This window comes from Leuresthes tenuis, unplaced genomic scaffold (genome assembly GCF_036924035.1).
Source record: "Leuresthes tenuis unplaced genomic scaffold, fLeuTen1.0.hap1 SCAF_13, whole genome shotgun sequence".
Classification (NCBI taxonomy): Eukaryota; Metazoa; Chordata; class Actinopteri; order Atheriniformes; family Atherinopsidae; genus Leuresthes; species Leuresthes tenuis.
In genome coordinates this window covers 33,539,806-33,567,294 of record NW_027325367.1, presented here as the reverse complement: position 1 = coordinate 33,567,294, position 27,489 = coordinate 33,539,806, and the positions used below count along the sequence as shown (strand labels likewise).

Below are 27,489 nucleotides of genomic sequence, written 5' to 3'. Positions count from 1 at the left end.
CGGATAACATTCTCTGCCAGGAACAATAATATATATTATACATTATATATTTTATTTATATATATACATACAACAACTACCTAGCTATATAGATATATATAGCTAGGTAGTTGTTGTTGTGTTGGATTGAATAAGACTGCACAACTACAGATAATATATATTAGATTTATTTTATGCATATATATGTATATATGTATACATATATATATATACATGTATATATATATATATATATACATATATATATATATATGTATATATATATATATATGTATATATATATATATATATATATATATATATATATATATATATATATATATATACATATATATTATTGTTCCTGGCAGAGAATGTTATCCGTGTATAGGACAACTATAAATGCATAAAACCATTCAATATAATATATATACATATATATGCACATAATTTCACAAAAAAACATGTCAAAACGTGTTGGAAACCTAGCATTCACACAGTGGTCGTAAATCTGAAGGCGGATTGTTGCTTGAGGAAACCCCTCGCTGAATTGTGAGTGGCAGCTCTTTGGGCCAATTATAATGACTAAAACAAGGCCCTACGACTTGACGTAAAACTGACGTAGGTACGCTACGATATAAAACCATCGCGCGACGTACAGTCACGGCTTTACACAGTATGGCCGGCGACATTAGCTAGCACTCGCTTACGGTATTCTCTGCAAAAGGGAAGACGGTAACTTAAAAAAAAAAATCAACACCTGGATTGCTTAAAGGACTGTACCTCAATAAACTATAACCAATCGAGGACGATTTAATTAAGCTACTAACGTTACAACCGACGTTTAATACTTTTTTGTTGGGTGTCTGTTGTCTCATAATGGAGGATAACGGTGCACATTTCTTCGAGGGGACCGAGAAGCTGTTGGAGGTGTGGTTCTCTCGGCAGGATGAGACCAAAGGAACCGGGGACCTCCGCACCATCCCAAGGTTTGAGTCTTTCCAATGTCTCGGGTATAGTGTCAGTCAAGTGTAGCCTATGGAAACGCTGGCCATATGCTTGGCTTCGTTAATGCTCTACTTTGACGAGAGTTAGTTAGACGCAATCAAATCCAGTTTTCCGGAGACAGTCGCTATTACCTCATCCTTATTAGCTAGCTAGGAAACCAATCATTCTGTGGCCTTGGAGGCCACAATCAGTAAGTTAGCTAACACCGTCAATTGAAAATGGCCACCTCCCCCTCAACTGTGGGTCTTCCAAGCTGAGTCATTCATTCTTCAGTCTGTTAATTTCTGACCATTACCATTTCTCTGTTCTCCTGCGTTTTATTGCTTTTAATCTTTAGCCAAATATCGGTTCAGTGCTGTTTAAACTCTAATTTAACAGCAACTGTGTAACCAGTTTGTAGCTGGCTAAGTTGTGCTACTTCCTGGAAGAAAATATTCAGCTTCAGTTGTGTCCTGCTTCTCTTCCCTGGTCTACAACAGGAAAGGAGCCATTCGTTACTCTAAAGTTTTCACTCTTTCATCATTGACGTCTGTCAGTTCGGTTTTGTACCAACATTAAGCTGATGCTTGATGTTTCTCTCTCTCTTTTAACCCCTGCGTGCGCACGCGTTTCATTGCCTTCGCATCGCCTGTGTCGTTCTGATCGCTTCACTGTGCTAAAGATATACAAAGCTACGCATCTTTAGTTAAACTATGTTTGCTAAATGTCTTTAAACTGTTTTTGTGCTTTGTAAAACAGTTTAAAGGTGGGGGTGGGGGGCTGTGAGCGTGTCAACCATGTGGTCGCCCTTCGTGACCGCGTCCGTCATCGATGGCAGCAACTATCGGCTCCAACCTTGTCACTGACGTCCCAGACTCTGAGAGAGGATCTGTCTTATGTAATTAACTGAGAGTGAGGAAGAGCTCAGGTTGTGGGATGTTCTCCCATGTGGGGGTAAAATATGGTTGTTTAAACTGAGATTAAGATTGCATCAACTGCGATTCTTACGGTCGTTTTTTTTTGTTTGTTTTTAAAGTTAATTTTGAGTTTATTTCTACAGTGTCAGCGACAAGTTTGCTTTATAGGTTTGAATGACACTGCCGACTCTCCCAGCCTGGCTCACGTTTCTAGCCATGCGCACGCTCCCCTCCCAGTTCCTCTGATTGGTCAGAGGTTTCCACTCTCTGATTTGCTAAGAGACACGAGGCAAGTTTCAGAGAAAGGAGGCCGTGATGGGACATTCAGAGAAATCCATATGGAGAGTAAAAAGGCGTTTCAACCCTTGGCCCAGTTCAGAATCACAAAATCCATGTCTTACATAGGCCTGAGGCTTTCAGAGGGTTGATGACGAACTGATTCAAATGAGCATCGTCTCCAATTATTTCTAAATGAATCCCTTGTGACGACACTGACCAGCATAATGCAGGTCTCACCCATCAAATGACTTGAGTGTCTATAAGGTAGGTAGGTGGGCAGCAGCTTGTTAGAACTGAGGAGCTCATAGCACAGTTTTGCTACTATTTTCATAAGATTATCCTGTGGCATGATTGATGGCCAAGTCTGCAACCCCTGAGCAACTGTTTAGTTCATTTATCGGAAGAAAAATGCATGGCCTGTCAGGTAAATGTAGACGGTCATTGATTTATAGCCAGAAGAGAGATTAGCCAGCTTAGATGGATGTAGATGGTGGATCAGGTTTCCTGGACATTAGCCAGTACCCATATTAGTCTACTAGGAATCAGATTCACAAATGTGGAGCTCGCTCACATTACCTCTGCTGCCCTACCTCAGGGCTCTCTGGCAGCTTATGCAGTATACAGCCTTAAATGACTGCAAGGCAACTGTCCCAGTATTCTCTGAATGTTTCCAGTTTTTTCCCAATGTTTTCTCTAATACGTTGTCGAAAGTAACAGATCCTGTAATAGTCTGTTGGTTTAACCACGTTCTGGGGTTATGAATTAAATCTCATTAGGTTAATTAATTTGTTAAATCCTTAGAAAGTTTGATCCCGCTGAGATACCAGAAATAATCTCTGGTGACTGACCCCCCCCAAGCATCATATCTCCTCATGAAGTCTAAGAGCAGACCACCAGATGTGTGGCCATTAGTTGGATAGCAAGACCCCAGATCAAGGCCTGCTGTATTGGAGTGAGAAGCAGAAGCAGCAGACGCCTGCAAGCCTTGGGAGCCCGCGCTGAAACCCCAGATAGATGCCTTGCTTCAGGGAGCCACCTCTGTGGCACACCGCTGGCAACAACCTGGGCAGGTTTGACACGTTCAGGGTCTAGTAAGGAAGCTTTGCCACCTGATGTGTTGAACAATGAAAAAGTGAACATTGTGGTTGTCCAGTGTGCATGTGCTCATTATTAAATGATACCCAGTAAAACAACAGCATTTTTGGTGCCATTTGTGAAAGTTGCGAAGTGGGGAGTCGAAGTTGACCCACCGCCGATGTGCCTCAGGGGCAGCAAGGCGGGAAGTAACCAAGGTGAAACATGGTGTAAGGGCGAGTCAGCATCGCGGGACACGTCTCTATAACCAGTGATCCTGCCTCCACCCAGTGGATTCTGCAGTGCCACTCTGATGTAATTCACTTCACTTTTATTTATATAGCGCCAAATCCCAACAAATGCGTCTCAAAGCACTTCAAAGATTCTGTCCAGTTCAAGCCAAATATAACCCAGTTCACTGTAGCACAATGCAATCCAGTTTGAAAGGTTGTCTAGCTAAGAAAACCAACAGATTGCTTGGAAACTTATCTCTGATTCAATCATGTGTGAACACACACTGATGTGGAGCTGAGACTCCTCTGATTGGCTCACACAAACGACCCAAGTCACTCACCTGTTTAACTCAACTCATTCAAATATGGCATCATTCATGTTGCAGCTGTAGAATGCACCAGAGGTCACCAAATCTGAGCTTTTCTCTGGGTTGGCCTTCATTGTGCTGGGAAGCCCTGTGAATGGAAATGATTTTAGGATTATTTTTTCTTTCCCAGTTGCTTTAATCTGCTGCTGGTACGTTCCCCGTTGAGCTCATGAGCCGTCTCTCTCTGTCGAGTCTGAGCTGTGAATTGGCCCAGGCCTTTCTTCCAAGGTTGCACTGAAAACGTGACGCAGCTGCTTTTACACTGCAGCTGTCTTTGAGTGGCGATGGTGGGAGGAGGGGCAGCAGCCTTTCAGTTGTAGGCCGTAGTGTGTGTGCACACACACTCTCCCCAGCACTTTTTGCATCCATCCGCTCAGCCTTAAAGACACGAGGTTAAATCAATGTTTCTGTTTCTTTTCTTTTAGGTTTGAGTGGGACAAACTTCTGGAGAATGTGCATTGTTTGATCATAAGTGTGACAAAGACTGACAAGCAGGAAGCTTATATACTCAGGTAAGTGCAGGACATGTCCCTGTTTAGTTTTTTTGCTGACTAGCAGACTGATGGAGTTAGACAGCCGTCACCTGTAAGCTGCTTCCCTCTGATGGCAACATTCCTGGCCTCAGTTAGGAGACACAGCCCTGTGCTGCACTTGTTACGCTCTGAATCCGAGCTGAAGCCGGTCAGACTCACTTTGCTTCGCTCACACTAGCAAAGATTAAATGGATTCTGTCACATGTAGCTGAAATGTCTTGAAACTCATTTACAGATTTCACCTTTGCTCTTTTTGTCCACATCTTAAACAGTGTTTAGCATTAGCTATTGGAAGGTGTCTGAATATGCTTAGAACAAAGAACCATCAATTGTCATGCTTCAAATCTTCACTGCCCCCCCCCCCCTTATCTGTCACAGTGAGAGTAGCATGTTTGTCTCCAAGAGACGTTTCATTTTGAAGACATGTGGAACCACCCTCTTACTGCAAGCACTGGTGCCTCTGCTGGAACTCGCCAGGGAGTACTGTGGCTTCGATACCATCGAGGTCAGACCCAGAGTATTTGAAAATGAATTAAAAAAACATTCTGTATATTTGAAAGCTGATTTTCATAAAGTCTAAATCTCTTCAAATTCTTCATGATCCAGGAGTATTCATCATAAATGGTCTGTTTGCTTTGCAGAATTTCTTCTACTCCCGCAAGAACTTTATGAAGCCGGCCCATCAAGAGTTCCCTCATCGGAACTTCCAGGAGGAAGTGGACTTTCTCAGCCAGATTTTCCCGAGTATGCAAAAACCCATTTCTGGCCTTTCTGTCTACTTAGCCTAAAACATAGCAACAGGTGCTTTCCTTTGCTTTCCTTTTTGCAGAACTTTTATGGTCAAACATGTGGCGTTTCGCTCTGCCGTTGCCATGTTATTTTGGTGCATGGTCGGACATCAGATAAAGGAGTACCTTACAAGCCAAATCCCCTGGTTTTCCAGTCCACAGGCAAAGAAAATCTTTACCCTGAAAGGAGTTTCTCAAGAAGATTAGTTTTAGTGCTCCAGGGCTTTTGTGCTTTGTATGTTAAACGGCTCAGGAACATATTTGGGCACCTGTATTCAGGCCTTACTCTTTATAAGCCCTTTGTTTTCTCTCCTGAGAAAATGGAGCTACATTTAAAAATGTTTTAAACCTGGATTAGAAGCTTTTTCATACACATTCAGGCTGTGATCACACTAAATTTAATGTGAATACAGCTGCTAATTGCTGACATTTGTCAGGAACTCATTCGTACTTGATGAGCTCTGGAGAGGATTCTGAAGGATTTGTCTTGGGCGTTTGTTCAGGTCTCTGCTCTCTCTGTGTATCACGAACACTCTGTCGGGCCCACATGTTGAGTTGTTGATGGTTCTGTCAGTGGCAGATCTGATTGGCTGTTAACCACCATGAATTAAAAGGGCCTTGCAGAAGTAGAAGAGTTTTACTGATGAACTTTCCAACAGTGTACCGCTTGTTGTTTTTTTATCTACAGACTGCTCCTCCGTGCAGCACTGTGGAAACACTGTGCAGTTAAATCTGCTCATGCAGGCATTGATTTTCAGTCAGTCATTGGAAGTCACCGCTGTTTTTCAGGCATTGGCGGCAGAAGTGGGTTCTGCTGGTTCTTGGTGTCCATTCGGTGTATAAGAGCCCTTAAATAGCAGCAAGACACTGAATTACAGCTGAATCTGTTGTATTTGTGAGTCTTTGTTAAAGTGACAGCGTTTTCCTGGACCTCTGGTCTGCTGGTACTGGACTATCTGGGTTCTGGACCAAGACTTTCTTTATGACTCGGTCATTGTTTGAATGCAGGTGCATTTTTGTCAGATGATAATTAATTTTCAGAATATATTAACGAATGTGTCCAGTTTTTCATGAGCATCCAGCCAAAACCTGCAGGAATGTGTCTGTATTATTCAGACCGCAAACCTAAACCAGACACCCCCCCCCCCTCAGATCAAGCAAAGGCATACAGTGTGCAGGTGTGATTTCACACTGATTCTACACTAACCATCACTTTCTTTATCTACCCCATCCATCTAGATGGTGCAGCCTACTGCATGGGACGTTTGAACTCTGACTGCTGGTGAGTAACAGTCCTCACAGGCTGAAACTGCATGCCTGCGGTGTTGCTGCTATGAGTGGACCCACAGAAATGTGCTGCTGATATAAAGTGTTGTAGAGATTTGCCATGTTCGTCTCTGAACAGATGAAGCAGCCAGCAGCTGGTTGTAGAGGCTGCTGCAGTAATTGTGGTAACTACTGCATCCAGCACAGCCATGAGGTGCTGGTGGAAAGGTCTGTTCTCTGGGTGTTGGTCCTCAAATGAAGCATGTTCACAGGTGTTAACTGGCTGTCTCCTCCTCACCTGTTCCTGGCCCACAGGTACCTGTTTACCCTGGATCTGCCAGAGTACTGGGAGAACAAGCATGCAGATCAGACGCTGGAAGTTCTGATGAGCGACCTCGATCCAGCCATAATGGACCAGTTCTATATGAAAGATGGTGTTTCTGCAAGTGAGGTCACTCGTGTGAGTAGTTTTTAACGGTCCCGATCGAGAAACAAATCCCAGAATCCAGACGGGCCGGTGCTTGGAAAGGCTGTGAGATGAAAGGAGCCCTTTGCTTGCTTTTTCAGATGAGTGGAATTCGTGACCTGATACCAGGTTCAGTGATCGACGCCACAATGTTCAACCCTTGTGGATACTCAATGAATGGAATGAAGACTGACGTGAGTGACCGTTCCGTCGTTCTGCATCTGTCATGTCAAATGTTCGCACTTCAGCAATGTGCTTCTGCCCGTCATCTACAGGGAACTTACTGGACCATCCACATCACACCAGAGCCAGAGTTCTCCTACGTCAGCTTTGAAACCAACCTCTCCCAGACTTCTTATGACGAGCTGATCAGGAAGGTTGTGGAGGTGTTCAAGCCAGGAAAATTTGTGACAACCCTTTTTGTCAACCAGGTGTGTGACGGGTCCAGTTGGTTTTATTGCATTTATTCCTTTGTTTTTCTTCTTTTACTCACTTTGTTTTTTGCCCCCGCCCTCCAACAGAGCTCCAAATGTCGCAGCGTCTTCTCTTCTCCCCAGAAACTCGAGGGCTACAAGCGTCTCGACCGCCAGTTGGCTCAATTCAATGATTACAATTTTGTCTTCACAAGCTACACCAAGAATCACCAGCAGAACCAGCAGAGCTGAGGGTTGAGGATGAAGAAGAGGCGCAAAAAGAAAGCCGGCCCCTCAGGGCTCTCCCCGAGCAGCCCTCTTCATCCTCATGTAGATAGCTTGTCGTCTTCCCTGTCCATCTCCCCCCTCCTCTGCTGCTGTCGCTGCCCAGAGTTGCCTGGCGGCGCCGAAGTCTCTAGTTTAACCTCCAGTTTGAGTTGTTTGCGTTGTTGTACCTGTGACTTAGATCTCTTGCATGAAAGCTCTTTTCTCTGTCTTGGTAATCTAGCTCACTCTTGCTGTGATCTTGAGGTGCATGTAGAGGAATTAAACACGCTCTGTTTGACACTGTCCACCTGTGCCCAGTACAAAGGTCCATTCCTGCAGGTCTCCCCCCTCATCCCCCACAGACAAGGCTTCCGCCCACACTAGGCCAGGGCCCTGACATGCTCAGATCGGTCGGCCTCTAACTGCTCGCCACAAATTGTCCTTAATTTGGTCCTGATCTCTTGCTTCTGTCGGGTGGTGTTTATCAACCCCTAACAGCTAATGAACGCACTTTAAAACGCCGCTTTCACATTTGTTTACTCCTGGTACGAAAAGAAGGCTAGCCCCCTTGTCTCAAGTTTGAATGTACAGGTCACTGAACCTTTGGCTTTGCCAGGACGTTTGGGTTTCTTCTGCCATGTTCTGCTGTCTTGTAACGAATGTTGGTCCTCGGTTGCTGTAAATGGCACTACAGCAGTAGATCTGTGCTTTGCTGGGCTGTGGAGCTCCTCCCCCTGCACTTTACTCATCTGTGCTTCTTAACTTCCATAGTTTCCTAAAATGGGCTTGTTGTTTGCATGTGAATCGGTTCAGAACTTTACCAGCCATACTTCTTTTTGAATATGAAAGGAGGGTTTTATCTAGGAGATTGTTGGGGCTCTTTTCCACCTTCACATGAAGGGGTTAAAGGGGACAGTGAGGCGCAGGGCATCCCAGCTGACCCGTCTGTAGAATGTACGCGTCTCTAGAGGAGAGGTCTGGAGCAGGTTTGGGTTGAATGTGGACTCCAGGAGAGTGCCACACCCTCCTCTTCCCTGTCCACTCACTGCGCTCACAATGCCCTCTGCTGACCAAACATTGTTCAGCTCACAGCAGGAGCCCCCCCTCCCCTCCACCACCAGTCTATGGCCCCAGAACGGTGACACTGAGAGCCAGCTCTCCTGGCTGCACACTCGTCCACTCTGAATTGGGGAAACTGTGAATCAGACACTTTTTGCTCAGTTGTCCAGCAAAGCATTTCTCTTTTTCGAACATAATATCCATCCTCTGTCTCTTTCCGCCCCATACAGAAATCTGTAAACGCACAATAGAGGCCCACCAGTCTGAGCATGCCAGGGTGATCCCGGATCATTCCACATGTAACTGCTGCCTAAACTGCCGTTTTATAACATTTGTGCCCCCACAAATTTTTCTTTTTATTCTTTGTAGTGACTCAGTTGAAAATATGACTCCCCTAGCAGTTTCCCCCCCCTCCCCTTTTTGTTTCGATCAATGCCTTTTGTCCATTGAGGGGGAAAGTCCTGTGACACTACAGTGCATGTGACTTGTAGTACAGATTTGCTTGACAGTGTAGCATAGCGCCGTCCCTTCCTCCTTGTTGGTCAGCATCCTTCACCGTTGCCAGGTTTGATCAGCTGAGGGTGCTACATCCTGATGTGGTGGATATGTGGGGCTTTTTTCTTCTTTTCCTCAGAGGTTGAGCTAACCTGTAACTAATCACACTCAAAGCACTTGAAGGCTGCTCTGTTCCCTTGGTCACTTTTTGACAGGCGGGCTTTGTTCTGTCAGACTTGTGCAATGCTCCCCCTGTCAGAAAAGGTGGTTTTAACTTGTCGTGAGGACGTGATGGAGCCCGTGCCAGCTCTTGGAGCTCAGACTGTCTGAACCTTGTGGAGATTAAAGCCCTTTAGACGCTGCAGATGCTGGTTGGACTCGTAGATGTGGTTCCTGTAAGAACTGGGACTTGGTATGTTTTCCCTCTTGATTGGCCACTGTGGCTTTTTGGAGTGGGCTCATTCTTTTCCTGGGGACCAGTGTCTGTTTCTACAGGAACTGCTCTCTGCTTGCTGTTAATGACTTCTGATGGAGGTCTGCTGTGAATGTTACAGCCCACCCACCCATTGGGATACTCTTAATACCTCCCGTTGTTGGGTTCCGTACATTTGAACCTTTTTAATGGGTATCATTGCTATTTTTATACAGTGAAGTCAAAATGCATTATTGCATTTGAATGATTGAGGGATTTTTATTTTATTTTTATTTTTACAAAACATTTTGTATTTCTGCTGCGGACCAATTTCTTTTTTTTTTTTTTCTGATTTTTGTCCAGATGTTGTAGAACCAGTACTTCATACTAGTTTGTTCGAACGTTAAGGCAATATTTAAATTTTTTTATTTTATTTTTTTGGCCTAAATCGCATTCATGTGTGTATTTGACCTTCCCTTCCTGTGAATCCTCAGGAAGGGAAAGTCTCCCGGTTCAGAGGTTGCAGTTACACAATCTGTCAGGATGTACTGAAGGACATACTTTGCTGTTCTAATTCTTTCTTTTGCTGTTCTTTAGATGGTCAAGATGCGCTAAATATATCTGTGCTATGAGCTTGATGCTTCAATAAAAACATTCTGTGCAGTCACTGTGTATTTTTGTGCAGAGAACTTGTAAATCGTCTCGTTTTGTATTGAACATTTCGTTTCAGCCATATAATTTTCATGAGTACTGATGGCACAACATCCCACACGATTGCTCATCTTTACAGGCGTTCCAATGACCATTCATTTGTAGCCATAAGAATGCCCCACACCAGTTTCCCCCACTAATCCCATCCCAGCTGTATGATGGTTGTCAGAAGGAAGTGAGGCTAGAAAATGTAAGGATGTCTTTTGTTTTGCCCGTTCTCCTGTGCCTGGTAGCACCTTTTCAGGTCAAGTACCTGAGCAGGCCCTGATTTTGGCGGTCACAAGGATAACTGATGGTGGACTCTAAAGCCTTCAAACACACCAGCTGTCCCACATGCAGTTGCTGGGAGAGAACCCACGTGTGCACAGGGAGAACATACAGAAAGAAACCAGCTGGGATTTGAACTGGGATCACTTCTGGTGTGAGGCAACAGTGCTGACCACTGTGTGGTCCCTAATCGTAATAAAAGTGTTTCACAGTCGCCTGATCTCTTCAGGCAGCTCACCCCATAATTCTGGACCCCCCCCCCCCAGAGCAAAATTATACCAAAGCAGAAGTACATTACAGCTCGTCTTCGTACATATAGTCTAAGCTACTGTTTAAGCGTTATATGTTGGAAATGCACACAAGGTCAAAATGATGGCAAAGAAGAATACTTAATAAATATGTTTGGGACTTTCTGCCACAACCTTTGATTCCTGAGCCAAATAACAGCAAAATGTTTTGGGTAGTTTTACTGAGAAAAGATGAGGTCCACTTTGATCACGGGCTGCTTTAGTAATGTTTGAAATCTTTTATTTTGATAGTAAGACATGTATAACATAGCTGCAAAAACTTCTTTTATGTTCAGCTGGGCTCTTTGTTTGAAGAAGCTTAAAAGGCCTTACATTTGGTATTTTACAGGAAGTACTGCCCCCCTCATGCTGACACCACGTGGGACATCTGCTTAGCATTCTGCAGCATGACTCATTCTGAACCTTTTCTCCGATAATTGTATTGCTTTACAAAAAAACATTGCTTTCAAATAAATCAAGATATTCACAATCTCTTCTGTTGACATTCTACCTGTTATTGAAGACACTTTGACATTAATATCATTGTGGCTCTGAACTTGTAACAAGAAATCTCCATTTCAAGTATTGTGCAATCATTTTGGTGTTTTAAAGAAAATAGAAAAATGTTTAACATCACTTTTTGGTTTATTTGTTTCTGGTTTTAAAACCTATTTTAAGGCTTCAAACAAATGATCCTTTTATATCCAAGTGTTAAATACTTTTAAATTGTCATTTTTGTCATCTGGAGCAGGGTTCTTCAGCTCTGGGCCTCATGACCCACTGCCCTGCATGTTTTCGATGGTTCCCTCCTCCACCACACCTGATCAAATGATCAGCTCGTCATCAAGCTCTGCAGTGGCCTGATAAGGAGTCATTCATTTGAATCAGGTGTGGTGGAGGAGGGAACCATCGAAAACATGCAGGGCGGTGGGTCCCGAGGACCAGGGCTGAAGAACACTGATCTAGAGCCATTGTGCTAAAAATGGAAGTCATGACGTATGCTAACGGTTGCTGAACACGTGGTTAAACAGCACTTTCCATCATATTAAGATTAAGACTTTATTTATCCTGTAGATAAACGAAATTACTCCTCCGCATTGAACCCATCCAGGTTGGCACCCGTTAAACACACACGCGCACAGGGTCACACACTCATGGAGACAGGTGCCATAGATGCCAGATGCCACTGGAGCGGTGGGCAGCCAATCACAGCGCCCGGCGGTACGGGCACCTCGGCCGTGGCAAGCAGGTGGACTGCCACCCCTCCAGCTGTCCCAATCCACTCACCACTGAGCCACAGCCGCCCAATACATAACATTTACCGTAAAGCATAAGTCTGCTTTACAATGGTTCAAAAAGCCTAATGCAGAGACACGTTTCAACGGCTGGTCCCCAGGACACACAGCCCTGCATGTGCCCTCCTTTATCAGCTGTACTGGTGACATTGCTGCTGGGATTTTTTATTTCATTACTTCAAACACGTCGTCGCGTGAAGTTCCTCTCTTTCTAGCCACAGATCAACTGCGTGGCGCAACTAGATGGCAGTACTGAGTCCGTAGCGCGATATCAACCGCCGCAGAAAGACGAAGAAGAAGAGGTACTGTTGTGGGCCACGCTGAGGTTCACGTGGAAGCTGTAACATCGCGGGTGCTCAAGAAGTTGACAGGGACACGGTTAAAGACAGAAATGACGCAGTTACACGCTATAATGTAAGTAGGACAGTCCACTGTGTTGAAATGTTGGTGCTCGTTTCGTCCAGAGTGTCGGTGTCCGTGAGAGTAGCTGTGGAAAGCTAGCCTGTTGCTAGCTCCGCTCTGCTAGCTGCTCCCGGCAGCTAACGGAGCTCAGGTTACCAGACTGTTTCATGTTCCGAACCCTGTGGAAGGCAATCATTGGACCCTATTAGATATGTATGCAGGTCGATGATGGTCAGTTCTGCTTTGAAATAACTCTGAAACAAATGAACAGCCTGTAGAGGTGGCTGTTCGCGATTTTACTGGAAACATTTCTCTGGACTTTTTGGTGTTTCATCACCGCTGAAATATCGTTGAGGAACTTCTGTGAAGAAGACCGCAGTGTATTGACTAAATGTTCAACCGCCCTGAAATTTGCTTCTGATTGCAAACTAAAGAGATGGGCTTAAAGGGCCATTTCACTGCTTTTTCACTTGTGGATCACATTAGATTAAATTCTATAGGAAAACCTTAGACTCCTCAAACCTGGATAGAATTATTCCACAGAGGGTACAGAGTCTTTAAAACACACTTAAAGTTCTCATCTTTGTTTGCATGAGGATTTCTTGCTGCTCGCCACACAGGGAAAAGACATTTGTTCCATTTCCTTTTGAGTTACTCACAATATTCTTCATCACTTGTTGACTTTGTTCATGTTCTTCTCATTGCAGCTCATTACTGAGTCAGGCATAATAACTCTGTTATAAATGACAACCAGATACAGTTGGAACATGCAGAAATGCCACAAAGCACAATTGTTTTCAGCAGCAGATGTAGAGCACAGGTCACACTGAGTGGGGCAGTAAACGGAGATGTTTCCTGCTGTTTTCACTGCCCCCGGGGTGCCTGCGGTTCAGCCTCAGTGCAGCTGGAGAACCACACTAAGACACCGTAGGTTAACATGCTACCAGCAGCACAGAAGTCCAGCGTGAGCTGCTGGGGGAGTTTAGCACTCTTCAGTTTCTTCAAATGGAAGAGACTTTGCTTGGCTTTTCCTACAGCTGAGGTGATGTTGATGCCCCGGGACAGCTCCCCTCGTCACAGCCATCAACTTAAAGCTTGTTCAGACAGAGGTGGCGTTCGGACACAGAGGTGGCGTTCGGACACAGAGGTGGCGTTCGGACACAGGGGTGGCGTTCGGACACAGAGGTGGCGTTCGGACACAGGGGTGGCGTTCGGACACAGGGGTGGCGTTCGGACACAGGGGTGGCGTTCGGACACAGGGGTGGCGTTCGGACACAGGGGTGGTGCAGTTTGGACACAGGGGTGGTGTAGTTTGGACTGGAGTTTGGGTTAAAAGCTGAAGGAAAGTCGACAAAGAGCAGCCTTGCATGGACGTGTTCCTGTGCTGATGCAGTTTCCTACACAGCCCTCACCATCATTGTGGAAATGTTGGAGCAGTTTGACTTCTCTTTATGAGACTTGGGTCATCAGAGGGGACAGGTGCTGAAGCCTGTTCCGCTCGCTTCTAAAGATTTGGAACTTACATTTTTTAAAGTAGTCATTGAACTAAATCCATTCCTGTCATCTTCCCCAACAATGTTTATGTGTGCAGCATATTAAAGGTGATAAATTGGCTCAGTAATGTCTGCCATCATACAACTGGAAATCAGAGGTACTGTCTCCAGTAGGGGTCCTTAGGCAAGACCCCCTTACCCTACCTGTAAGTCGCTTTGGATAAAAGCGTCTGCTAAATGCAGAAACATGTGACGACTATTGAGATTCTCCGTAAGTGAAATTAAAGCAGACTGACTGCTGATTAAAGCTCTAGCTAGCCCTAAAGCTGTTTTTTTCTCATAATACCGGGCTCAGTTTTGTGGTTTTCTTAGTAAGCGCTGTGTCATCTCCCTGGGCTGGTTTGTATCCTCAGAAAGCCAAAGACTAGGCGCTCGAAGCGCTTCTTGGAGAGCAGAGCACCCAAACTGACTGAGGATGTGAAGAGTGCCATGATTATGAAAGGAGGGAACGCCGGTCTCACCATCACACAGGCCCTCAAAGACATCGTAAGTAACCCGGTGATTTAAGCACTGAAGGGAATTCATTATGAGAGAGACAGAAGATTTCATCCAGAACAGTGATTGTTGACAAGTGACTAGTTTGTGATCTAAATGTCTTCTTTTTTCTTTTCAGTATTCCCTGAAGAAACCCAATGCTGTGCTGTACAAGAAGTAAGTGAACCCAGAAAATGATTAAAAATGCTGCTGCATGTAACTGGGCTGAAGCAGCTGTACAGACTGATCGCAACAGATCCCTTAAGATGTTTGGCTAAATGAGCCGTTAATACGCAGAGAACCTTAAAGGTTCAACAGAGCCATTAACTGGAGGTATTGGGATGAGAAATCAAGAGGTTTGATCTGGCGTTGAATGCTGAATCCACCGTCTGTTGGGGGTTGTGGTTAAAAGTAGGAGGAAAAGTTCCACAGAAAAGACGGGTCTGTGGGTGAGTATGACTGCTGCTGATGACAGAACAGCAGGTGGAGGTGTGAAGAAGCCCAAAGATGGAGGAATTATGGAATGAAAAGCACCTTTACTGAGAGGAACAGAAAGGGCTCATAGTCTGCATTATTCCAGCTCATCGGTGAAACATGGAGACCAAGATGAGTCCAGAAATGCACAGGCACTCTCTGTTGGTCTGCTCACAAAGCCGCAGCACGCTGCCGGTCCACCAAGGCCTCTGACACTGACAAAGTGACCAGATTCAAGTGTGAGAGAGCCTCTTATCAACCTCCAAACTTCACCTGACAGCAAAACCGCTGTCACGTTGTTTGCTTTGACCTCTTCTTTTTGTACTCCACATTTCAGCGTGTCCTCGATGTGAACTCACAGCATTTCTGTGTAATTAGACGGTGTGAAGTAATTACATGATAATAGCTGATGATAGACATTGGAGCAGCATCCAGGAACCCTCAGATTAGGGAGCTGATGACAGGAACTTTGCTGAATGCAGTTGATGTCAGTGTGATAAAGCCTGTGTGTGCTTTTCAGAAAGAATATTACGCGGCCTTTTGAGGACTCCACATCACTGGTAAGTGTGTAGTATCACAGTAATCCTTCGTGACTGCTTTGTTTCTGCCAGTTTTGAATGAAAATCACTCTTTTTCAGGAGTTTTTCTCCAAGAAGACAGACTGCTCTCTGTTTCTGTTCGGCTCCCACAATAAGAAACGGCCCAACAATCTCATATTTGGTGAGTCAGGAAGGTTAACATGCAAACACCAGCTCATGTCTCGTTTGTGTATCTGCGATTTGTATTTTCAGGTGTGGAGTCTCTGACTCCGTCTCTTTACGGTTGTACCTGTCAGTTCTAGTCTATTGTCTTTGGCTTCGTATGGTTCTCTTATTGGAGCACCTGGAACATCTAAGCTCACAGTGGCAGATACTTCGTATTGGACCCTCCTGTCGTGTTTTTGTGGTGGTCAGCGCACGGCTCTGTGCATTTCTGCCATCTTGTGGTGGTAGTAATGTGTCACTGCCAGCTGCTGGTTAAAATAGCTCCATATCAAGACAACGGTCTCATGAAGTATTCAGTTACTTAGTTTAATAATAACCCTTTGACAGTGGAAAGTCATTCATTACCCATCCTTAGATAATGTATTGTGACATGAATAAATGCTGGAGAGAAATGATTTTCAGTGGAGGGGCTTCATACTGGGAATGTTGTCTGAGTGTACACCATCCTTACTTTAACTCTTCTGCTGGACACTCATTTTTTTCAACACACCGAACAGGAGAGGAATGTCCGATTTAATGATTAGTCTTGCCGATCTGATACAGAGAAACAGCGCTGAATTATGGTAACAAACTGTAAGTTTCATTGTGTGGAAAAGACTGGGATCATTCTGTGGTGCAAGGCAACATCAGACTTGACTTAAACATTTCTTTCCTATTTTTAATAAACAGATATAAATATACTGAATTACTTGACTGGTTCAGTCAGTGCAATCAGGGATGCAAAATCCAATGTAAAACTAAATATTGAATAATAAAGGAGCTGAAATGGAGGGAAAAACCACTAGCTTCACTAGCTTGGTTGGTAGACTTTCAAAATAAATGTCAGTCAGCTCTTTATGTAGTTTAGTGCAAATGGGAATTAAACATCTATAACAAAAGCATCTGAGTAAAACAATAGCTTCTGTAGCCTGGTAAAAACTAAAAAAAAAACCTAAAATCAGAGGAAGTCCCAACTTCATTTTCTTCACCACTAGAGGGGGCTAAAGGCCCTTGAATGAACGCCAACGCTGGACAGGGCAGGGAGGAATAAAAATAAAAAAATCATACCCGATCTCAACTTTTCTTCGATATCGGTACCGATATCGGATCGGTGCATCCCTGTCTGTCTTTACTGCTCACTCCCTCTAACCTGATGTAACCCCGTGGCTTGTTACATCAGACAAACCTCCTTCTGTGTAACACAGCAGCGAAGGTCCTGACATATCGGAGTTAATGTCCCTCCACATTGTGGGTGATTCGACGTGACAGCTGTGCATGGCCGTATTGCAGAGCTGTGTCATTCAGCAGGAGTCCACTCATTTAAAACTGGAGCAGAAAGCATGTGTATTCAGGGAAAGCAAAAGCTTGTTCTGAAGTACTCCAGGTCAGCCGCTGCTCATGACTCTTTGTTCTGCCTGTGTGCAGGTCGTCTGTTTGACTTCCACGTGCTGGACATGATTGAACTTGGAATCGAGAAGTATGTCTCCCTTAGTGAGATAAAGGTAATGCCTCTAATGATGCGGCGGGCCTTTGATTGGGGGGATCACTGGCCGTTTCTTATGTCTGCAACCTTTCAGAGTGTAAAGTTCTTGTTTTCTGTTTCAGGTCAGCAAGTGTCCTGAGGGGACCAAACCGATGCTTGTGTTTGCAGGAGAAGCTTTTGATACAGACAACGAGCACAAACGCCTCAAGAGTCTGCTGACAGGTTTGCACAACACGGAACGAGTGGAGAGAATAAAGTAATTAGCAGCTAATTTTAGGCCTTGCACGTATCTGTTGTGTGTTGCAGACTTCTTCCGGGGCCCCACTGTGTCAGCAGTGCGACTGGCAGGTCTGGAGCACGTGCTGCATTTCACTGCCTTGGAAGGGAAAATCTATTTTCGCAGCTACAGGTACGGAGACAAAAGCAGCTTGATAAAAAGCATGCTAACATCCCTTTGAATGTAGTATACAGAAGGCAGTTTGACATGGTCTTGTGACTGCAGGTGCCTGTTAAAGAAGTCTGGGTGTCGGACACCACGGATCGAGCTGGAAGAGATAGGGCCGTCATTTGACTTTGTATTAAGAAGAACACACTTGGCATCGGAGGACTTGTACAAGCTTGCTCATAAACAGCCCAAAGCCCTGAAGGTAAGTGTCGGCTGACAAAATCCCCTCTCTTTGTCACATTTGATGGAGATTCTGAATTCTTCTAAGGGTTAGGGCCCAACCCGCTTTAATAATGAAAAACAGCACAACACTAACTGGGACTGGGACTTCTGAACATTTTACAAGCTTCAAATAAACTTTTGACTCATTTATATGGTTCTTTAATGGCCAATATGTGGAGATAACAGTAAGTAGAAACCTGTCCCAGAGTTCACATGGAAGCTTAACTTGGCTGCTTTTCTGTTTCTCGGGTAATTCTTTGTCTGTTCTTAAACCCACTCTAAAATATGGAATGGTCTGATGGGAGAAAAACAAATGTTTCTTTTGTGGTGATGGAAAATTAGCTGGACAGGGGCAACCATGTGGATGCCTAAAAGTAGGGCCTGTTCACTTCAGGTCATCTTTCAGTCCCAGCGCTACAGGATCAACTTCCACCACTCTGAGCCACATTTACCTTCCCTGAACTCTGCCATACAGTCCCTGTTTTGTTTAAATGAACTGATTCTCTTTGGTAATATTTCATTAAACTGCATGTTTGAATGAATAAAATAAAAAAATCCCCAAAGTGTGTGAAGAAAACTAACTAACTAATTAACTAACTAATTACTTGTTCTTTTTCACTGCTACAGCCAAAGAAGAAGAAAAATATTTCCCATGATGCCTTTGGTACCAAGTTAGGCCGGGTGCACATGCAGAAGCAGGATCTGTCCAAGCTGCAGACACGGAAGATGAAGGGCCTGAGGAAGAGGAAGGGCGCGGTGGTTGCTGAAGAGCAGGACGGACAGGCCCCCAAAGTGGCGAAAGGAGAGAGCTGAACCTGCATTTGGACTTGTGGAAACATCCCTGGCTGCTTGGATTGTCTCAAGGACTCTGCATGTCAGCAGCTGCCAGGCTGATGGGAGACGTGTTTTTCTTCAGTTCTCAGCTAAAACTCCATCAGAACCTTTGAATTCATTTCAGATTTGGTTAAAATCTCACTTTGTGTCTTTTTTTTTGTTTTTCTAAACAGTAAAATGTCATTTCTCTCACATGAAACTTTGTTCTAGGCTTTTGTATTTCTTTTAAGAAGAGATGTTTGCTTGAGTAAAGCGACTCCTCCTAAGCAGAGTTTATTCTATTATTATTATTGAAGCTAACATTACTAATTGATTCAATTCAGTTTATTTATATAGCGCCAAATTACAACAAATGTCATCTCAAGCCACTTAAATAATATAATCCAATTCAAGCCAATTGGAATTCACATTTAGTTCTTAGGATTCAATGTAAATTTATAGTTATTGTGGAATAACGGGCACATAAGTGTTCTGCGTAAACTTGATCTCACAGAAGCATGTCTTGGTTCAAGAAAAAGCCTTCAGAATTAATTTCAAGAACACTGAACACTAATTTTTATTGAGTTTTCACATGTTTATCAGGCAAAAACAATGCAGCAAACAAGGTACAAGTTTGAGTACCAATGATGCCACTAACAGATGCTACTGTTCAGTCCACTGTTCCATTTAGCATCTGCTCAGCTGGTGTCGTGTCTCCTGAAAATGTTCCATTTTTCCCAGGTTTTTCAAATGCCTTCTTTTTTTAAATTCTCAACAGGTATGTCAATATTTCCATAACGGGGACAATTTCCAACCACTTTTGGAGTGTTCACATTGAGCCAGCTTCTGGTGACCGCTTTGTTACTTGCTGCGAGTAATACTTTAGTCAAGTACAGATCTTCTTTCATTACAACCGTCACAATATTCCCAAGATTACGTCACTGGACAGGTATTTGGAAGACATTTTTTACAACAGTTAACCAGTATACTCTCATTTTGGTACAATTCCAGAAGATGTGTGCATGGTCTGCCTCCACGCTCCCACATAATCATAATCTAATTTAGTTCTGCTTCCCATTTTGCTTTTATATAAAGTGTTGATTCCTTCCTGCTCCAGAGCTTGATAGAAAGCAGAGGTGGGCCGGGACCCCTTCTGTTATGAATCAGAAATAACGCCAATTGTCTTATTCATAATTTAATTTGACCTTCTTACTTTTGTTAAATAAGCTCTCAGCTGCAAGTATCTAAAGAAGTCTTTGTTTTTGAGGCTGTACTTTGTCTTTAGATCTTGGAAACTTGGAAGTTATCCACCTTCTGGTACTGTACATATTGCTGTGGCGCCTTTTTGTGTCCATTCTTTGAATGTTGGATCATACGTCCCTGGCTTAAACTTTAAATCGTACGCGAACCACCTCAGAGTGCATATATCCCTCTTAAGTTTGTATTTTCTTACAACAGTGCTCCACATTTCAAGTGTTAATGCTACTGTTGGGTTCATAGGATGTCTCAAAGCACCTATCAAATGTTTATCATTGAAGCCAAATCTCTTTTGTACCTCGTACAAGAATAACCAACTAACACTACCGAATGCTTTTTCGGCATCCAAACTAACCAGAATTGTTAAAAAAACAGGCTTTTTTGGGCACTATATAGAATATGGAGGGTTCTGCTAATATTATCGTGTGTTTGGCGACCTTTAATAAACCAGTTTGGTCTTCATCAATCAAATCTGGTATATGGGCCTCAAGTCTTTTGCAAATAATTGATGTAAATAAGTTGTAGTGTACATTTAAAAGTGACATCGGCCTATAGTTTTTGCAGTGTTCTTTATCTTTGCCTTCTTTAGGTATAACGGTAATAATCGCTTCCTTCCACAATGGGCCCCACACTCGTTAAGGGTCCAGTTAAAACAGGACAGAAGCAAAGATGTTTGCTCCTTCTGAAAGGTCTTTTCTGAAGTGTCCCTATCGCTACCTGGTGATTTGCTAGTCTTTAACCTACTAATTGCAGCTTGTAGCTCCTTAACTATAAATTCTGACGTAATAGTAATTCTGTGACTCACCAGTAGATGGCAGGTCTAGTGTGTTAAGAAAACTTGTTTTTTCATCAGCTGATAATGGTTTAGAATAGTTTCTTGTAGTATTCTTCAAATATTCTTTCTGTTTTATCTGGTTTGTGTGATGGTTGGTTTGAGGGTTCCTTATATTATGACTTGTGTTAAAGGGGAACTCCGGCATTCTTAAACCTAGACCTTATTTCTGGCATGAAATACGTTCATCGACTCACTGAGAACAGTTTGGTGAAAGTCGGCGTCCTTTGGAAGATATTTAGAAAAAACTCGCGATCGGCGTATATCCATACAATGGAGTGAACGGGGCTTAGACGATGCAGCCTCTAAATAAGGCATTATCTGTCTTTATTTCACCAATACTTTAAGAAGAATGAATGAATGAACGTGTGCTATAGCTCTGTTAGCTCATAGCTGCTGTTATGTGGCTACTTGCAGCTATAGGAGAGCTAATCTTCTCAAACCCCAGCTGGTCGAGGCGGATGGCCACCCTTCCTGGTTCTGGTTCTGCCAGAGGTTTCTTCCTGGTTCTGGTTCTGCCAGAGGTTTCTTCCTGGTTCTGGTTCTGCCAGAGGTTTCTTCCTGGTTCTGGTTCTGCCAGAGGTTTCTTCCTGGTTCTGGTTCTGCCAGAGGTTTCTTCCTGTTAAAGGGAGTCGTTCCTTTCCACAGTCCCTCAGGCTCAGGACGGGAGATTGGACTGAAGACAAGTTTCGGTGCAATCTGTTGGTTTCCTTAGCTAGGAAATTAATTTTTTGAATTAGCTCTATATGAATTAATTGGATTATGATTACAATGAATTGACTTCCAATTGGCTTGAATTGGACTATATTATTTAAGTGCCTTGAGATGACAATTGTTGTAATCTGGTGCTATATAAATAAAATTGAATTGAATTGAATTGAATTAACGAAGGGATTTTTACACAGGCACTCTACTGGGACCACTTCATCCACACGCCCCCCTGCAGCACAGTTTATTCGCTCCGTGCTCTGTGACAGTCGGCTAACTTCACACAGAGTTTGCTGCTCATAGTTTTGTGCAACATGATAGGATGTTTATCAAATTTTGACGATGTGAACAATGACTTTGAGTAAGATGGACGTTCTTACCGGAGTGAATGAGCTGTGCTGCAGCCATGCTGTGGATGAAGTGGTCCCAGTAGAGTGCCTGTGTAGAAATCCCTCCGTTTGCTCTCCTATAGCTGCAAGTAGCCAACAGAGTTTTTGAATTTAGCACGGGGAGCGCCGAGCATTCATCGGGGCATTAAGCCCCCTCCGCATCACTCACCGCTCTCCCTTGGCGCCGCTCACCGCTACGTTCACTTCTGCCTCTTCGCTCTCCTACATTGGAAATGAATGGCAACTGGCCACTTCCGTCGCTCGCTTTGCGTTCGGTGTGAATCCAGGGTCAGGCGGATCTCAGCCATTCACTCTGAATGGGCCGAAGATTGTATTGAGCTCGTACTTAGCAACTAAATCGTGTCATCATTAAAGCTTTTTCCCATGTCCCAGTGAGAGCCTGTTCTTCAGTCTGAGATGGGTGATGCAGACCAATGTGCAGTTTGAGTTTATAAAGTGTAAAAACCACCGACGATGTTGTCCTTGACCGTCGGACCATGTTTTAGCGTGCGCCTTATAATCAGATGAGCCTTATAGTGCGGAAAATACAGTAGACAGAATGAGGTACTGAACCGAGAGTATAGTCCCTTTCTAGTGGGTGTCGTTCTCTCACACATCGGTTAGTCCCATTTCCTGCACTGATGTATTAATAGACTTGGTTAGATGCTTCTTGCTTCTTTTTGGGCTCGTTGTATCTAGGTTATGGTTCATTACCACATTATAATCTCCCCCACAAATCAAAATGCCTTCACTTCCTATAGTAACCGTGTCAAACAGAGTTTTGAAAAAACATTTAGTACTTTCTGGGGGAGCGTATACATTGATCACTGTCACCATTGTGCTTTCTAGCTTTCCTTTAATTAATACAAGTCTCCCTTCATTGTCCGTAACTTCTTAAAGACATTCAACTTGAACTGCATTTGTGATAAGGATAGCCACTCCCCTCTTCTGGCTGGGTCTGTAGCTGCCATAAAATGTATTCCTTAAAGAATCCTGTGTTTAAACCCACGTTTACTGACTCCATTTTCTCCTTATGGCATTATAAGGGACTGAAATGTTTTGAGGATTTCTATAATTCAGTCTTCCACTCTCATCTTTTTAGATATTTCCAGGTGAGGAAGTGTGCTAAATCCTTTTCCCCAACTTCCCTCACCTTCAACCTAAGCAGCCAAGGGGTGAACTCCTACAGATGAATCCTTCACAAAGGTCTTTAATCTCTAAGGTTTACAATTCTATCCAGTCATATGATGAACGTTTAACAAAGGAGACTTGGGAGCGTGAGCTGGGATTGATTTTTGATGAATGCTGTTGGGAATCCGCACTGAAAGTCTTTCACAAAACCTCTGTTTGTGCCCGTGTGACCTTGATACAGTTTAAAGTTGTATTTGAATGCCATTATTGGGAAAACAAGATTGGGACAGATTTTCCCAAATATGGTAGATGTCTGTGACAGATGTGGACGCTCAGCCTGTAGTCTTACGCATATGTTTTCCTCTCGTCCAGCTCTGACGAACTTTTGGCTAATTTATTTCAATGCCATGTCTCAGGTACTCTTAGGACTATTCACACTTCACCACACACTGGCATTTTGGTCTTCCAGAAGACTATGTTCTAGTAAAGAATTGGAAGTAATAGCTTTTACCTCTGTAATTGCTAAACGCTACCACCTCCTGAAGTGGAAATCCACAGCAGCTCCTTCCAGCACACAATGGATCAAAGAGACTGTCATTTTTTTAAAGTAGAGAAAGTGCTGAGTACAGATAAAGTCATTGTAGTGGGTGACTTTAATATTCATGTAGATGTTGAAAATGACAGCCTAAATATTAACTTTAATTCTATATTAGACTCTATTGGATTTTCTCAAAGTGTTCACAGACCTACTCACTGCCTTAATCATACCCTTGACCTTGTGCTGACTTATGGCATTGAGAGTGAACAGTTAACAGTGTTCCCTTATAACCCTGTCTTGTCTGACCATTTTTTAATAACTTTTGAATTTACATTACTTGACTACACGGTTTCTGAGAAGAATTCTACATATAGAAGGTGTCTGTCAGAGAATGCTGTAACCGGATTTAAAGAGTTGATTTCATCATCCTTTTCTTCACTGCCATGTGCAGATATGACAGAGGACGGCTACCTAAATTTTACTCCAGTAGAACTTGACTCTCTTGTTGACAGCACTATAGCTTCAATGCGTACAACACTGGACAATGTTGCCCCTCTGAAAAGGAAGGTAATCAGTCAGAAGAGGTTGGCTCCTTGGTATAATTCACAGCTGCTTTAAAGCAGACTGCAAGAAAGCTGGAGAGACAGTGGCGTTCCTCTAATTTAGAAGAGTCTCAATTAGTCTGGAAAGATAGTTTAATAACGTATAAGAAAGCACTTCGTAAAGCTAGAACTGCTTATTACTCATTATTGATAGAAGAGAATAAGAATAATCCCAGGTTTCTTTTCAGCACTGTTGCCAGGCTGACAAAGAGTCCGAGCTCTGTTGAGCCATGTATTCCATTAACTCTCAGCAGTGATGATTTCATGAGATTCTTCATCAATAAAATGGTTTCTATCAGAGAGAAGATTGATGGAATCCTTCCCATTATTATCACTGATGTATCATCAAGTAGAGCAGCTTTAGAAGTATCTTTGGAACCTGAATTGTATTTAGACAGCTTCTGTCCAGTTGATCTTTCTGAGCTAACAACAGCAATAGTCTCTTCTAAACCATCAACTTGTATGTTAGACCCAATCCCAACCAGACTGTTCAAGGAGGTTTTCCCCTTAATTGACACTTCCATTTTGGATTTGATCAATCAGTCTTTGTTGATAGGATATGTACCTCAGACTTTTAAGGTTGCTGTAATTAAACCTTTACTTAAAAAACCTACTCTTGATTCAGAAGTGTTGGCTAATTATCGACCTATATCCAATCTCCCTTTTTTGTCTAAAGTTCTTGAAAAAATGGTTACAGTTCAACTTTGTGATCATTTAAATAGAAATAATCTGTTTGAAGAGTTTCAGTCAGGATTCAGAGTGCATCATAGCACAGAAACAGCACTGGTGAAAGTTACCAATGATCTCCTGTTAGCTTCTGATAGCGGACTTGTTTCTGTGCTTGTCCTGTTGGATCTCAGTGCTGCATTTGATACGATCGATCACAGCATTCTGTTACAGAGACTTGAACATGTTATTGGGATTAAAGGAACTGCATTAGGCTGGTTTAAGTCATATTTATCTGATAGATTCCAGTTTGTTCTTGTAAATGAAGAATCTTCCTCACACACCAGAGTAAGTCATGGAGTTCCTCAGGGTTCTGTGCTTGGACCGATTCTTTTTACTTTATACATGCTTCCATTAGGTAACATTATGAGACAGCATGGCATAAATTTCCATTGTTATGCTGATGATACTCAGCTGTACTTATCTATGAAACCAGATGAAACCAACAGGTTGGTCAGACTACAAGCCTGTCTTAAAGACATACAGACCTGGATGACTCAGAACTGTCTGCTTTTAAATTCAGACAAAACTGAAGTTGTTCTCTTTGGACCTGAGCGCTTCAGGGAGAAATTGTCTAGTTATATAGTTACTCTAGATGGTATTTCCTTGGCTTCTAGTTCTACAGTGAGGAACCTTGGAGTTATTTTTGACCAGAATTTATCATTTGACGCACATATAAAACAGGTTTCTAGGACTGCCTTCTTTCACCTTCGTAATATTGCTAAAATCAGGAACATCCTGTCTCAGGGTGATGCAGAGAAACTAGTTCATGCATTTGTTACATCAGGATTGAACTACTGTAATTCCTTATTATTGGGCTGTCCCACATATTCTCTGAAAAGCCTCCAGCTGATCCAAAATGCTGCAGCCAGAGTTCTGATGAGAACTAACAGGAGAGATCATGTTTCTCCAGTTTTAGCTTCTCTTCATTGGCTCTCTGTTAAATTCAGAATAGAATTTAAGATTCTTCTTCTCACTTATAAAGTTCTTAATGACCGAGCTCCATCATATCTTAAAGATTTAATTGTAAGATATTTTCCAAACAGAGCACTTCGCTCCCAAACTGCAGGTTTACTTGTTGTTCCCAGAGTTTCTAAAAGTAGAATGGGAGGTAGAGCCTTCAGTTATCAGGCCCCTCTCTGTGGAATAAGCTGCCAGTAAATGTCCGGGAAGCAGACACCCTTTCCACTTTTAAGATTCGGCTTAAAACTTTTTGATAAAGCTTATAGTTAGGGATGGCTCAGGTAATCCTGAAACATCCCATAGTTAAGCTGCTACAGGCTTAGACTGCTGGGGGACCTCATCTGTCACACCTTTCCTCACTTTGCTCTCTTTTTCCCCCTGATTAATTTCACAATTGATTTTATGTACATGTGACATTATTGTGGTTATTAACCTATGTTTCCCTGTTCCAACAGATATCCTTTGAATGGTGTTATGGTGTTTTTCCCCCCTCTTTTCCCTCTTTTCTGTCTTCTCAAACCCCAGCTGGTCGAGGCGGATGGCCACCCTTCCTGAGTCTGGTTCTGCCAGAGGTTTCTTCCTGTTAAAAGGGAGTCGTTCCTTTCCACAGTCGCCACAGGCACGCTCAGGACGGGAGATTGAACTGAAGACACGTTTCGGTGCAATCTGTTGGTTTCCTTAGCTAGGATATAAATTTTTTGAAATGGCTCTATAAGAATTAATTGGATCATGATTACAATGAATTGAATTCCAATTGGCTTGAATTGGACTATATTACTTAAGTGCCTTGAGATGACAATTGTTGTAATCTGGCGCTATATAAATAAAATTGAATTGAATTGAATTGAATTGAAAAGAGATATTCAACAAGGGGAAATTTGAGAAGATTCTACAATAAATGGCTACCATTTATGGACAATATAACCCCTCCCACACACACTCCCTCCCTTTTCCCCCTCTTTCTTTTACTATTATTTATGTAATTTCCCTGTTTATGTGGACAGTTTAATCATTTCATACAGATTATGTCTAAAATACTTTTTTCATTGTATAGTCTATTTAGCTTGTTTTTTTGCTGTCCTCGTTTGTTCTTGAAATATAATAATATACAAATCTAAATCTAAGGGTGTATACAAACATGTTTAATGTCCACACCAATGTATACGGATATATGTAAGGGCATCAATAAAAATATTAAACTGAGAAATGGAACAGACTGAAGGCTCCATAGGTCTGAGACCACCTGCATCTCTTTTTAGGTTGAAACCAAGCGATTTCCCCCTTTTTGCTTTCATGTCATTAGCACTTGAGTTGCACAGCTTTGTTCAAACGGTGTATATCGTGTAATCTCTGCACCACCTGACAATTTTCTGAGAACAACTTTGTGATGTTAGACATTTTTGTCAAGCCCCGTCCCCGGAAATGTAAATCTGAGTTGAGATCAGGTGACGAGGAAAAACTGCCCGCTACCCTTGGTCTTTAAGCTGTTCTTTAAAGCTTTGAGGTGGGTTTGGGCTCATCATGCTGCTGCAGCATGGATCTTTCTTCACAGAGATTTCAACAAGCTGCTTCTCCTCAATCAGCAGGAAGTTGATGTACTGTCTGTGTGATCAAGTGGGACAGCAGCATCAGAGCCAG

At 43.0% G+C, this 27,489-nt stretch overlaps 2 protein-coding genes across 2 annotated transcripts; both read left to right on the top strand.

The window, feature by feature from the left end:
• The first annotated feature begins 650 nt into the window (after positions 1-650).
• amd1 (adenosylmethionine decarboxylase 1) lies at positions 651-10,197 on the top strand. Its single transcript, XM_072362818.1, has 9 exons — positions 651-968; positions 4,263-4,349; positions 4,749-4,875; positions 5,012-5,114; positions 6,398-6,440; positions 6,740-6,884; positions 6,992-7,084; positions 7,166-7,321; positions 7,412-10,197. The coding sequence occupies exons 1-9, from the start codon at positions 859-861 to the stop codon at positions 7,553-7,555; spliced, it is 1,008 nt and encodes a 335-aa protein (XP_072218919.1). The 5' UTR covers positions 651-858; the 3' UTR covers positions 7,556-10,197.
• A 2,192-nt stretch (positions 10,198-12,389) lies between these two features.
• On the top strand, positions 12,390-18,869 carry rpf2 (ribosome production factor 2 homolog). The gene is made up of 10 exons (XM_072362819.1): positions 12,390-12,510; positions 14,405-14,537; positions 14,665-14,702; positions 15,520-15,559; positions 15,638-15,719; positions 17,168-17,244; positions 17,348-17,447; positions 17,532-17,634; positions 17,728-17,872; positions 18,520-18,869. The coding sequence occupies exons 1-10, from the start codon at positions 12,488-12,490 to the stop codon at positions 18,703-18,705; spliced, it is 927 nt and encodes a 308-aa protein (XP_072218920.1). The 5' UTR covers positions 12,390-12,487; the 3' UTR covers positions 18,706-18,869.
• The last annotated feature ends 8,620 nt before the right edge of the window (positions 18,870-27,489 follow it).